The 15,099-nt window shown below is 41.9% G+C and overlaps 1 protein-coding gene across 1 annotated transcript; it reads left to right on the top strand.

The window, feature by feature from the left end:
• Positions 1–12,048: 12,048 nt before the first annotated feature.
• On the top strand, positions 12,049–14,395 carry LOC120295930 (disease resistance protein At4g27190-like). Its single transcript, XM_039317548.1, has 2 exons — positions 12,049–14,273; positions 14,371–14,395. The coding sequence occupies exons 1-2, from the start codon at positions 12,049–12,051 to the stop codon at positions 14,393–14,395; spliced, it is 2,250 nt and encodes a 749-aa protein (XP_039173482.1).
• The last annotated feature ends 704 nt before the right edge of the window (positions 14,396–15,099 follow it).

Raw genomic sequence — 15,099 nt, 5'->3', positions numbered from 1 at the left:
CATATTTTTAAAAATAACATAGAATGCATAAGACACTTATTATTTACAATTAAAAAAAAATGCTTACTTAACCCAATAAGTTGACCTACCGAATTGGGGTCGTAGGGATTTCCATCTTAGGAAGTCCACGTGTAAATTATGTTGGGTTAAAACCACCTTCACTAGCCAAAAGCCTAATCTTAACCAGTCATGAGGTTCGCAATCCTTACATTATAAAAAAACACATGCTTACTTTATGTGGTAATTTTTTTAGGGTTAATATCACAAAAAACCTCAAAACTAATACACATATGTCAAATCTATCACAAACTAATACATGTGAAAATTTTACCCAAAGTTAATTTTTTACCACCAAAAGCCCCAAATTACAATTCACCCCAAATTACACATGTAGTAATTTTACCATTCGTTAGTTTCTGTTTAATTTTACTATCAAATTGTTGAGCTGGATGACATGTGGTAGTTGAAGGGTAGACTAATTCGGGGTTTTACTTATTACAACTTATAATCTTTATTTAATTATTACATTTTTTGGTTAGAAATTATGGTTACCTTTTTAAATAGTCAGAATATATATGAGCAATTTGACATTCTAATCTAAGGATTATAGTTGGTATAAAATTTATAAAACTTCAAATTTTCCTTATGAATCAAGTTTTTTTTTTTTCTTTTTTTCCACTTAGAGGGATGATGCGAGGGGCTTTTTGTCAACAATTTTGTGAAAATTTGAAAGATTGTACTTACTTTCAACTAACAATCAAAACATTAATTGGATATATGAATCTAGGTTAACCCCAACTCTATTACGTCCATAAACAAAACATTATATAAAATTGCTATTCAGTATATAAAACAATAAAATTAAACTTCATTTTTTACTGTAGCTTAGTTATAATGTCACTTCTATATTTTTCACATGATTTTATTGACTCCGCGAAAGAAGCGGGTTAATTGGCATTTGTCCGTTACTGATGGTGGAAAGAACGGAAGGATGGATCAGGACTAGTGCATTAGCGGTGGAAAAAAAATGAAAGGATGGATACCTACTCAATGTTTGTCTATTTAGGCGGAGAAAATGACATTGGTGATGGTGACTAGTCCAGCAAAAGTAACAAAAATGCAGATAATCATCCATTTTTATGCCCAATAAATTGACTGATTTTTAGTTAAGGCCTAAACTAAGATTTGGCTAACAAGCTCCATAGTCTGTACCCATCTTCTCTTTTTTCATCATGGTTTGGATCTTAGCTAAGATTCTAAATTGTTGGATCTTTGCAGAAAATCAAATGTTCCGGTGAAAAGTTGTTGTGTTTCCATCGCCAAAATTTGAAGATTGTTGACATGACAAGAACCAAAATTGGACTTACTCGGAAAAGAAAAATTAATCTAAGGCATTAAGACCCGTCGTGCATTTCTTTCCGTCACCCTTTATTATAAATGACACTCACCAATGGAGCCCCTTTATTCCAAGAGCTAGACCCCTCAGAAGATAGGCTTCAAAATGTTCAAAAGAAAAATTATTGCACTGTCCTAGTAAAAAAATCATTATAAACTACGGAAAAAGAGTGTAAAAAAGGACTTCACGTCGCGGCTAAGACAACTGCCATCTGACACCAAAGGCCATGTTGTACTACGCGTCAGTGTGTCCATCTTCACTTACCACTACTGAACTTTTTTTTTTTTGGTAAAGTACCACTACTGAACTTTAACTATGAAAAAATGATACTAGAAAAGCAGCAATTTCCCTTGTAGTGTAGGGGGATGGGGAGAGATTAAAGCTGTCGGTAAAAATGAGATGAACTTTTTATCTTGCAAAAAGGGTAAAATTGCCACATTTATTTCACTGATCGATCCTAGAACCAGCTTGAACTGCCTGGAACCAACCTAGAACCAACCTAGAACCGTATCAATGAGTTCCAAGGCTGGCTTAGGAATTGGCCTATTTTTTTTTCTCTATTTCATTTTTTATTAAATTATTCTTTTATATTCAATATTTTTTCAAAAGTTCTCATTTAGGACGCCATAATGTATGTTTATGTTGGAACGGTCAACCTTATTTTTTTTGCAAAAGTTCTCCGTTGAAAGACTTGTAGGGTTTGGTTTTGAATCAATTCAAAATTGGTTCTAACCGATGATCGGCCTTGAAATTGATTTTACTTGATAATTAGCCTTGAAATAGATTAAAAACCATTCTAGTTGGGAACTAGTCTTCCTAAGTAGAACCAATTAGTTCAAGGCCAAGAATAGGGAATTGAACTCAAATTTGTACCAGGAAATCAAATTAGTCTCAATGTGAATATACTTGAAATTGATTGAGTAAGATAGTTTTAATTCGATTTTCTGTTGAACTGACCTAATTGTTCATCCTTACTCCCTAATCATTAAGATATTGTAAATATGCGTTGTCTCTATTTAAGAACATTGCAGTGGATTTTCCATCCTTGTCAAATTTATGCAAATCAATCATCAAAAGAAGCAAAACCATATCATTTAACTAGCGATTGTCTTTTCTTAAGAAATTATTCTGAATGCAAAATAATAATAATAATACATAATGCAAAATACACATTATTTACAATAAAAATGCTATGCTTAACCAAAAAAAAATAGTGCAATTGATTGGGTCATTAGGAATTTCTAGTTCAAGAACAAGATGTTGCCCATTTGAATCCCACAAACTACTTGTAAACTGCTTTGAGATAGAGCCATTTTTCCTAGCCAAAAGGCTGAGATAGTCTCGATGTCTGTATCCTTGGATTATAGAAAAAATGCTAACTTTATTTGGTCATTATTTTAAATGCTTCAACACTTGTAAATGCAAAAGGGTCTTAATCAACTTAATCACAGAGAGAAAGTACTTAATGACTTTAATTAGTCATAATATTTTTGGATAAAAATTCAAGACACACAAAGTTAGGAGTAATTTGACTTTCTAATATAACAATTATGTTTGGCAAAAAATTTAAATAACTTCTTTTTCCTTAAGATCTGAGTTTATTTTTTTCATTTTTCACTTAAAATGGATGATTTTAGAGGTTTCTATCAACAAATCTGTGAAAGTTTTCAACTACCAGTCAAAACATTAATTGGATAAACTGATCTAAGCTAACCCTAGTCTCTTATGTCAATAAATAAAAACATTACAAAAAATTGATATTCAATATATAAAACGACAACATGGCTATATTACTTTTTAAAACTATTTAGATATGTATATCATTTTGACCTTTAAACTTTCAAATTTTTTTTCCTGTAGCTTAATTCTAATGTTGCTTCTACATTTTAACATGGTTTCAATGACCTGCACCGGGAGTGGGTTCAGCACCGGTACCTAATCAATGTTTGTCCGTTGAATGCGGAGGAAAGGATGAAAGGATCGATAAGGACCAGCACTTGGCGCTGGGAAAAGGACGAAAAGGACCATTTGCAGTGGGAAAGGACAGAAGGATGTATACCTCATCAATATCTGTCCATCAGCGGTGCAGGAAAGGATGGAGACATGGACATTGGCGATGATGACTGGTCGTGTAAAACAGCAATACTGCAGAAAATCATCCATTTCTAATTTATGTACTCGAGAAATTGACTTGTGTTTTATTAATTTCTAATAAGCTCCATAGTCTATAACCGTCTCCTCTTTCTTCCTCGTGATTTGGTTCTTTGCTAAGGTTTGCTAAGGTTCTAAATTATGGAATAACTGGTACTAGATCTGATTATCAATAATTCCAGCAAAACAATGTTGTGTTTTTTTTTTTTTTTTGGTAAAGGTAATAATAGTATTAAGGGAAACGTACAAAAGATCGGGTTCAAAACTTACACTCTTGCGAAGAAGCAAAAGTGGAGGGGATCCGACGAAAAACCTCAAGGCAACAAGCCCACCAATAAGAACCCACACAACAAAACGAATGACCCGCCCTCAGGCAGGACCACCGACCCTCACACTCTCTAACAGGGAAAGAGCGGAGATGTAATCAGCTCTAGACACAACCTAAGGAGGATCCGGAGAGCTCGAGAAGATCACAGGGTCAAATCCCCACCCTCTTTGAAGCCTTTTGTTTCTTGGGGAGGGGGCAACATCCTTGAAGGTAAGGGCTTTGTCCCTTACCACCATCAGCAAATGGTTTTTTAGAGCGGCTACCGCGCACGATTCACCCCTAAAGATGATTGCATTCCTTTTCTTCCATATGAGGTGGCACAAAGCACCAAAGGAGAACCGTGCAATCCTGTGATAGAAGTCATTTCCAGAGAGGAACTTCATGGCCCAGGGAAGCACTTCCTTCCAGCACCTATTCCTCCAGGGGAGGTTACACCTGGTGGCCCAAAAGAAGGCCAGTGAAGCGGAGGTGCGACACGCAAAGAACAGGTGGTCTATTGAATCTGGGACCTCGCTACAAAAAATACACACACTAAAGTCAATACGTCCATGGGATAGAAGCATGTCCTGTGTGGGAAGCCGATTCCTAACTATGAGCCATAAGATGAACTGGAAACGAGGGGCAACAGCATTGTCCCAAATGAGAGGAGCCCAACTGACCCGAGGTTTCTTCAATCTAATAGAGTCCCATGCAGATGCAACTGAAAAAGAACCTGACGGATGACCGCACCATATAAATCTGTCGCTTCCAAGAAGTCAAATACGGGAACAAACAAGACCCCATCTCGCCAAAGAACTCCCTGAATATGAGACCCATCGGGGTAAAAAGATCAGCTACCACTGCATGATCGGGAATGAGGAGCCTTTCCCTGAAGGAAGGAGGCACGAACCCATCCAAAGGGCCACAAGACAACCAGTAGTCATGCCATAAAGAAACAACCAAGCCATTTCCAATGTTCCACCGAAAAGAAGTCCGGAAATACCTTCTAAGTTGGAGAATTTTCTTCCACGACCAAGAACAAGTCTTCGGTTGGGAAGCGATCCAAAAATTCCTCTTGGCTAAAAAGATAGAGTGGGTCCACCGACACCACAGCGATTCCTTATCAGAAAAGAGAATCCATATAAACTTTACCATCGAAGCCTTGTTGCAGTCTCTTAGGTTCCGAATGCCAAGACCTCCTTCCGCTTTAGGGTGACACACATCCTCCCACGCGACCTTAGCTCCCCCTCTACCCAGGGCCGTGCCTTTCCACAGAAATTGTCGCATAATACGTTCAATGTTTGAAAGAACCGAGGCAGGGAGAGTAAAGACACTCGTCCAGAAAGATTGGATCGAATGAAGAACAGACCGAATAAGCTGCAACCTCCCTGCAAATGACAAAAATCGATGCGCCCAAGATTGGATCCTAGCCGTAATGCGATCCGTCAACTCAATGCAGTCCGCTCTATTCAGTCTGGAAGAGATAATTGGAACCCCCAGATACCGAACAGGAAGCTTCCCCTCCTGAAATCCAAATGTCGAAAAGATTCTGTTCCGAATGCAGGCGTCACCTCCAGAGATGAAAGTCTGACTCTTATTGTTGTTGGGGACGAGACCGCTCCAGGAAGAGAAGGTGTCAAGTCCTCTCTTAAGCATAGAGACCGAAGGCCAGTCCGCCTGACAGAAGAGGAATACGTCGTCTGCGAAAAACAAGTGAGAGAGCTGGACGGGCTTACATCTCCAATAATACTTGAATTGCCGATTAGCCGTGCTAGACGCCAAGATGCCCGAGAACACTTCCATCACTAATGTGAACAGGTAAGGGGACATAGGATCCCCTTGCCTGAGGCCTCGCCCTCCCGGAAAGAACCCGTGAAGATCACCGTTAATGGATATGGAGAATCTTGGTGTCCGAACACATGTCATGACTAGCTCAACAAAACCAGCAGGGAATTGAAAAGCCACAAGGACAGATTCTAAGAAATCCCAATCAATAGAGTCATAGGCCTTATGAAAATCAACTTTCACCGCACACTTGGGTAGATGTGGTTGAAGGTGGAACCCTGCAAACAATTCTTGGGCAAGGAGGATATTATCTCTAATCCTCCTACCTTTGACGAACGCATTTTGAGATTGACTAATAATATCATTCAAAACCAACGCTATCCGGTTGGCCAAGATTTTCGTAATCACTTTATAAATAGTATTACAACATGCAATCGGTCTGTAGTCAGAGACAGCACTAGCATTTGGGACTTTAGGGACTAGAGTAATGATTGTGGCGTTTACCTCTTTTAAGAGCAGACCGGATTGGAAGAAGTCATGGACAGCCAGCAGCACCGAAGGTCCAACAATCTCCCAATTGGATTTGAAGAATTCCACTGAAAAACCATCCGGTCCCGGGGCTTTACCTTTGGCAAGGGAGAATAAGGTGGATTTGATTACCTCATCCGAAACTGGCTCGCTCAGGATACGAATCTGGTCAAGGTCCAGCGGACGGCGGATGACTCGCTTGACCTCCTCAATAGATGGCTTGAATAAGGTCTCATGAGGGGATAGCAAAGAAGAGAAGAACCTAACGAACACCTGAGGTACCACCGCTGGATCAGTTATTACCGTCTCCGAGGGGTCTCTGACAGAGAGAATCCTATTAGCGAGCTGCCTCCTTTTCACGGAGTGATGGAAGAACTTAGAATTCGTATCCCCTTCTTTTAGCCATCTGATTCTCGATTTCTGTCTATAAAATGATTCTTCATGGTCTCTTAATTCAACAAAAGCCCGGCGAAAACTCCTCTCCCTATAGGTAAGATCCAAGTTTGTCGGGTTATCCTGAAGGTCAGATTGAATGGCACTCAAGGCCTGCCTTGCCTCCGCCGTTTTTAGAGAGATCTCCGAAAAGGCTTCCTGGTTTAAGAGCTTTAGACGAGCCTTCAACATCTTAAGCTTATAGACTAACTTATACATAGGCACACCAGTTACCGAAGTACTCCAGACATCCTGCACTAATGATTTGAAATCCGGGTGCTTCTCCCAAAATTCGAAGAATTTGAATGGCTTACTCTTACGGGGAGGATGAAGAACTCTAACCACCATTGGCGTGTGATCAGAGATTCCCGGGCTGAGGAACGCCGCCTCAGAGAAGGAAAAATCATCGTTCCACTTATTATTGACAAGAACTCGGTCTATCTTCCTCATCTTTCTAGCAGCACCAGCCGATGTAGTCCAGGTATACCGAAGGCCAACAAATCTTAGGTCCGTCAGCTCTGTCTGTACCAAACATTGAGCGAATTCGTCGAAATAGGGGATCCATGTGGTAGTACTTCCAACTCGGTCTGACGGATCTTTGATTGCATTGAAATCGCCGGCAACCACCCACGGAACATCCTGAAAGATCTCATTATAGTGCTGGAGATCATTCCACAGAGGCCGCCGACGGACAAAGGAATGCTCCCCATACACAGTAGAAATATAACAGCTTACACCTGAAAGTATCCACTTAAGAGAGCCATGCACAACTTGGTCACTGACCGAAATGGGGCTAAACTCAACAAAATCCGGGTTCCACCCAACCCAAATTCTCCCACGAGGAGCACAGTCATAATTAGCAAGCCAACTCCAACCTCTAATGAGGGTGGAGGAAATAGAATCAAAACGCTCCTCCGGGACTTTGGTCTCGACCAAACCAATGAAGCACAGCTTATTAACAGCAGCGAAGCGCCTAATCTCGGCACGTCTAATAGGATCGCAGATGCCTCTAATATTCCAGAACCCAAAAAACATCAAAAAACTTGAGAACGAGCATACTTACCTCCTCTTGGAGGTCTTGGAGCTCGCCGCAGGGCCCTTCGGAACCACCAGAAGGGGGGAATCATCCACTAGCTTAAGGAGCTGTTCTTGGAGATTAGTAGCCAACTTTATGGCCGGTCTTTCCCTTACAGGTTTGTCAACGGCTTGAGAATCATCTTCACTCGATTCTTCATGAAGGGTGGAGTTACAGATCTCGTCTAAGCTGTCATCCTCAGCCATCGCAGAGTCTAGATTAGGAGGGTCTTCTTTCGCGAGGGAGAAAAGGCCAGACGAAGCCTTATCCACAACCATCTGCCTGTCCCGAGCTAATGCAGCCGCTTCCCTCGCTGCTTGCTTCTTCTTTTTCTTTTTATTCTTCCGCTTTACCTGGTTCCACCCCAACTGAGAGTCATTCGCAGGTTCAGACGGAACAGGGACGCTAGGATACATATCAGGAGTGTCAGATGGTCTTGGAAGGACCGCCTGGGGAGCACTCGATTCTCCCACTAACAGGGTTCTGTTCGTGTTACCATCAGCAGAGGGCCCTGCAGAAGCCAATCCAGGTTGGTGGCTGGAGGGGTTATCAACATCTTTCCCAGCTGGAGTAGCCACAGCTGCCTCTTTACCTTTGGCTGAAATGAAAGCAGCTTCAGGATTCGACTGGTCGGTGGCCTTAGCATGAGCAGACGCCTCTGCAGAAAGACCAGCACGAGTTTCTTTGCAACTATGGCCAAAGATGCCACATTTGAGACAAGCAACTGGCTTCCATTTGAACTCCACTTCCACCACATCCGTTTCCCGTCCGTGATCAAGTCAATGGTCTCGCAAGAAGTTTGCTGCACTGTGATTTCCACACATACCCGAGCAAATGACAGCATGGACATTTGTTCTGTTCTCTTGTCCACATAGAGTGGCCTTCCAATAGCACTAGCAACCTTGCCAATTGACTGAGCAGACCAATAAGCAAAGGGGAGATTTCTCAGCCGTACCCATACCGGCACGGTCATGTGAATGTCTTTTTTAAGCTCAACACCCGGTTGCCATTGCTGCAATATGAAAGGAATTCTTGCCACCGTGATAGGGCCGCCTTCCAGGATTCTTCTCCTGAATTCTTTATCAGTAATACGCAGAAGATACACTCCTCTCCCATTTGAAAGGACTTCCAGTAACATTGTACCCCAGGCCCTTCTCAGGGCTTCTTCGACTACTTTGAACGGTAGCTTCCTACCGATAAAATAACCAACTAAGCAGTCATACAGTTTGGGATCAGCTGCCTGCAAATCAGACTCATCCATATGTATCACAGGCTTGTTATTCACAATTTGCGGAGTAGTATAATCCAGGTCGTAACCTTTATTTGCCGCACTAGCAACCGCAGCCCATGAACGGGCTTCCGGCTTCCTCGAGACACCCCTTGATTTAGGTCTCTTGGACTTTGATCTCTCTCTGTTATTCGGGCGGCCTCTACCAGACGCAACAGGGGATCTAGATTTCATCCGGCCAACAGAGGAAGAGGGGATGTTCCGGTTACCAGCAGTCACCGATGGGGCAACCAACAAGGGTCGCACAATCCTAGGGGAGGAAGGAGACCGAATACGAACCCCCTTCTCATGCGCACAGTTCTGAACCGAGTCGTTCTCCATTGCAGCCGAAGTTCACACACCGAATCGAAAACCCTAATCCATCGATCTCAAAAGAAATCGTCGGAAGGAGACGTACCAGGCGGATCTTCAAAGGGGTTTAGAGAGCAAGAAGAGGCGCCTCTTGTCGCCGAAAATCGGCACAAACGGACGGCCAAAACGGCCGGAATCAGCACCTCCAGAATCGCTCGAAACAGTGCAAAGTCGGGAGCCTTGAGAGCAACCGATGAACAGTACGAGTCCCTCCCTACGCGAACTATGTTGGAAAAAGGAACTTTTAACAATGTTGTGTTTTCCATCACCAAAATCTGACTTACTGGGAAAAAAAAATAATAACACTCATCATATAATTCTTTCCATCACCCTTTATTAAAAATTATACACATTATTGGAGCCCCTCAATTCCAAAAAATCTGGAGTTCGATCCCAAGAGCCAGCTTATCCTGTTCGGATCAGATCTCGAGTTTAGTCACTTTATCATTTTCTTCTAGGATTTAGGAAGTGGAGCATAGCGGGTTTTAGCAACATTATGCCAAAGATGTAATTTTTGGAACACGAGGAAAAAAGGGTTCGTAAGCTAATTTGACCCATCATTTTATCAAATTATACTATGCTACGCTGGATTAAGTCATGGTTTTTAGAGAAACTTGCACATAGTAGTTATCCGAATGGCTCAGCATGCTGCACATTAGTATCCAAATCTCTTTCTAGTCATATTAATTATTTGCCGCAACCTACCACCGCCATCAAAATCAGTTCATGCTCGCGGCAATCTTGCTCTTGAGAATGCACTTCCTGCTTGCCCTGTCCGCATTCAAGAACGTGAATTGCGGAGCGAATCTCGTTATAAGAATTTGTTTGAGGAGCGAGAGTGTACTCTCGACTGAGATTGACGGTGGCCGAGACCGCCTGGCTCGATTCTGGCATGCCGCTTGGCAAAGTCGTTGCACCTCCAAGGTCGTTGATGCATTGTCGCAAATACATTGAGCGCAAGGTGAACTCATCCTACAAACAAGGAGTAGAAGAGACTTTCCCAGCGAGGGCGGTGGATGGGAATCTAGGTCCTGCTCCACAGGCGAATTGGGTAGTGAAGATGAAGAGGGTTTGAAGGAGAGACGCGGCATCATTTGGCACGCATGTACGACCTACGCCAGCTAAAACATTACCTTCCTAAATGCGCTAATTCGGTGCTTCATCATCAGCCTCATCTGTCGGTGCCCGTCAACCTCCATTAATGAAAGCACTCGAGCGACCTCAGATCTGCATTGCGCCATCTCATATGTGATGCGCGCAACCTTAAGTGAGGTGTCGCACCTCGATCTCAGGAGGCGAGCTCCATTAATGGAGGTCGACCACAGAGAGAGAGAGAGAGAGAGAGAGAGAGAGAGAGAGAGAGAGAGAGAGAGAGAGAGAAACGCGATGGCGGCTTCTGTATGATGGTGGTCGCAGTGGCGGTGGCCAAGTTTGATCTTGACGGTGGTGGTCGAGTTGTTTGTGATGGCGGTGGCAGCAGCGACGGTGGCTGCAACATCTTCTGAAAACAACAAAAAGCTAGGGCTTCCAGGGAAGAAGATGAACAGCGAATTAGAACATTTTGATAAATAGAAAAAATAATAGAAAAGAGAAAATGAAAAAAAAAAAGGAAAAAAAAAAAAGCAAAACATGTCATTTTGAATAAAGTTGAACAAATTATGTCACTCACCATCAACATAGGACGACTAATAATCACTAGGCGCTAGGTCAAAGATTTTCGGCTCCTATTAATCATAAGGATTACAAAAGAATTTATGTAGATATTTATGATTAAATTAGTAAAATTAAAAATTTTAAGATCAATTAGATAATTTCTCCATTAAAATTGAGTTAAGAAATTGATTTACATCCCAAATCGGTACTCAAAACTACATGTCACTTGGGTGAGGATTGAAGTCAGATCTTCTTTTCTTTTATTTTTTAATATTGACAGCTGGTCTTTTGTTACTATGCGGGCCTGGCTTTCGTTACTTTGGCAATTTTCTCATGCGTAATCAATTTGAGCATTCAAACAAAATGAAAATTCAATTTGTGCATTAGGCTCAGACATGGGTGATGGTGACCGGTCAACTAAAAAAAAAAAATATATAATGCAGAAAATCATCCATTTATGTTACCTCGACTGTTCATAAGTCCACCACCCTATTCATGTCCTGATTGAGGTCTTATTTAATTTTTATCTTCTGCCAGTTTCAATTGGAGCAATCCGTTATCAAGTTTTCAGCTACCCAAGGAATTAACTAATGTCTGGTTAAGGCCTTGACCATGGTTAAGTTACCGAGCTCTTTTATGCTTAAATTGATTGCTCTTCCCTCCCCTTCCTTCATCCTTCCTTGCACTCAAATCTCTCAGCCTTCTTCTTGCTCTGTTTCCCTCTTTCTTCACCTCGGCACAATCATTCGTCTTCCTTCTCTTCTTCTTCAGTATCTGCTTCCCTTTTCATCACTCACTCTCTCTCTCTCTCTCTCTCTCTCTATCACACATACACACACACACTCTGTTTCCCTCGTTCTTCACCTCGGCACTACCATTCTTCTTCCACCTCTTCTTCTTCAGTATCTGCTTCTCCTTTTCATCATACTCTCTCTCTCTCCCTGTTTCCCTCTTTCTTCACCTCGGCACTACCATTCTTCTTCCTTCTCTCCTTCGTCAGTATCTGCTTCTCCTTTTCATCATATTCTCTCTCTCCCTCTCTCTCTTCGCTCTTTGTTTCTCCGGCAAAAATAAAAATAAAAATGTCAATTGATCCTGTCATTTCTATTGCGTGGGATGCCTTCAAGTGTGTGGTTGTTCCCATCAAGCGTCAATTCGGATACGTTACCTCCTCCAAGAGCTACGCCCAGGATCTTCAGAAAGAAGTTGGGAAGCTGGCATACGAGGCTGAGACGGTCCAAAATGCCGTGGAAGTGGCCAGAAACAATAGTCGGAATGTCTACAGTTATGTCACGCAGTGGCAGGCAAATGTTGAGAAGGCCTTGAACGAGGCGCGAGACTTGCTGGACGACTTCGAAAAGGCAACCAAGACTTGCTGCTATGGGAATCTTCCCGTACCCAGTTGTCGCTATCAGTTCAGCAGGACGGCCAAGGACAAGATCGAGGGCATTCAACGACTCACTCAAGAATATAGTCAATTCAAGGATATCTCCTCCAGCGGTCCTGCTCCAGGGAATGTTGCTGCTTCGACTCCGGCCAGGAGAGAGGACAAAGATGTCGTCCAGTCGGCCACCACGATGGCCTTTGCTTCTTTTGCCTCGATGTCGATTAAGCTTAACGACGACCACATCGTCAAATCCAGAGAATTGATCATGCAAGAGATCATGGCCGCTCTTGCCGATAACAACAATAGCGTCGTCGGGATTCATGGGATGGGTGGAGTCGGCAAGTCTACCCTATTGGACAATGCCGAAAGGAGAATAAGGAAAGAGAAGTGGTTTGATTGGGTCGCTAAGGCTGATGTGTCAGAAAATCAAGACATAAAGAGGATTCAAGGAGAGATTGCGCATGCGCTGGACCTGGACATAAAGGATGTAGAGTATGTCAATCCGCGAGCAGAGCGTTTGCGCATGAGGATGGAAAATGAGGTGAGGGAGAAAAAGAAGGTCCTTATAATACTGGACAACCTATGGAAGGGGCTTGACTTGAAATCAGTGGGCATTCCTTGTGGACATGACAACAAAGTCATAGGATGCAAGTTGTTACTGACGTCAAGATTTCAAGATGTTTTACAAAGGGAAATGGGCTGCGACAGGGACTTCCGCCTTTATGAGCTGAAGGAGGAAGAGGCAAAAAGTTTGTTTGAGAGGACGGTGGGAGAGAAAGTTCTTGATGACCCATTCAAATCCTTGGTGGATGAAGTACTCCGTAAGTGTGCAGGTTTGCCCTTTCTAATTATCGTGATGGCCAAACTTTTCAAATACACTGATTTTTCTCAATGGGAGGATGCTTTGAAACAAATTGAGATGTCTACAAATAAAGGAATCAGTGGGAGGATAAATGAGATGTTGCAGTTGAGTTATAATCATTTCGAAGGGGAGGACGGCAAGGAGGTGAAGTCATTGTTACGACTCTGTGTTGTTTATGGTGTCTCTAAACCTTCTCTTGAATACTTGATGAGGTACAGTGTGGGTTTGAAGTTATTTGGAGAAAATAGTAGCATGAAAGAAGCGAGAAATAGGTTGAGCTCATTGATCCAAACTTTGCAAGCATCCTCCCTTTTGTTAGGTGATGAAGATGCTGATGGTTTCAAGATACATGACTTGGTTCGTGGATTTGTTGCATCGGTCGCTTCAAAAGATGACCCTCTTCTCGTGTTGAAAGATAATGATAAGTCACTGACAGAGTTGCCAAGGGACAAGCTTAAAAGTTGTACGGCGGTATGCTTTCCCTACGTTGACATGGAGGAGCTTCCTGAAGAGTTAGATTGCCCCGAAATGCGGATCTTTTTGTTTTTCACAAACAATGAATCTTTTAAGGTCCCAGATTTATATTTCAACTCTATGAGAAAACTCATGGTCTTACATCTTTCTCAAGTACGTCTCACTCGTTCACCTTCGCCATTTCAGTTCTTGGATAACTTGCACACTCTATGTCTTGATGGTTGTTCAATAGAGGATGTAGTCATGATTGGCGAGCTAAAAGGGCTACGTATTCTCAGCTTTGTGAACTCCAAAATTCAACAATTGCCAAAAGAAATTGGACAATTGGTAGAGCTGAGGTTGTTAGACTTAAACCATTGCTCACGACTTGAGATAATTGAACCGGGTGTGCTTGGAAGATTGATGAAATTGGAGGAGTTGTATATGGAGAATAGTTTTGATCGATGGAATGTTGCGGATCAAACTCCACCAACTAATGCCAAGCTTATTGAGTTGAATAACTTGAAGCATCTTTGCACTTTGCATGTGTCTATTCTCGATCCAAGTGTGCTCCCTGAGGATCTAAATGTCGAGAAATTAACCAAGTACAAAATCCAAATAGGTGATGCGCAGGGCTGGCCAATTCACAAAGGATCAAGCACATTACAGTTTAAGTTGGATCCAAGAAGTGATATTCTTCAGAAAGGATGCATACAAACTTTACTAGGCAAAACCGACGATCTATTTTTAGATGGATCAAATAGAATTGAGCAAAGTATTTGCGTGTTATCTCAAGAAGGCTTTCCAAAATTAAAGCGTCTACATGTGAAGAATAGTCCCTCAGTCCATTACATCCTCCAATCACCATCCCTTACAGATTTTAAGACGTTGGAGTCATTAATTCTTGATAATTTCATCAACTTGGAGAAGATATGCAACAACCATATCTCCTCTAACTCCTTTAGTGCATTAAAAGTAGTACGAGTTGAAAGTTGCGACAAGATGGAAGTTTTGTTTCCTCTTTCATTATTGAGAGAACTTCCACGGCTTGAAGAGATCCGAGCTATCAAGTGCCACTTGATGCGGGAGATTGTAGAAGTTGATGATTGTAGCAAAGTTGAATTGTGTAATTTACATGTTTTGGAATTGCGTGACTTGCCAAATATCAAGAACTTTTTCACCCGAGGACAGCTCCTTCAAGTAGTACATCAAAAGACCAAGTTGGCACTCAAGTTGCTTTCTTTAACGGGCAACAGGTAACTTTCTATCAAAAGAATCTACTATTTATTAATTTTTTGTTGATTTGCTAATTATATGTAACGTAGATTTTAAATCTTATTCTTTATTTTTTTCAGTTCATTTCCTTCTCAATCACCTCGTCCAATCATGCCTTCCCTATAATAGTTAAAGCAATCTTCTATTTCTCATCAT

The sequence above is a fragment of the Eucalyptus grandis genome, chromosome 7 (assembly GCF_016545825.1).
Source record: "Eucalyptus grandis isolate ANBG69807.140 chromosome 7, ASM1654582v1, whole genome shotgun sequence".
Lineage (NCBI taxonomy): Eukaryota > Viridiplantae > Streptophyta > Magnoliopsida > Myrtales > Myrtaceae > Eucalyptus > Eucalyptus grandis.
Note: the sequence above shows the minus strand (reverse complement) of the source record. Positions and strands in the feature narration are given on the sequence as shown.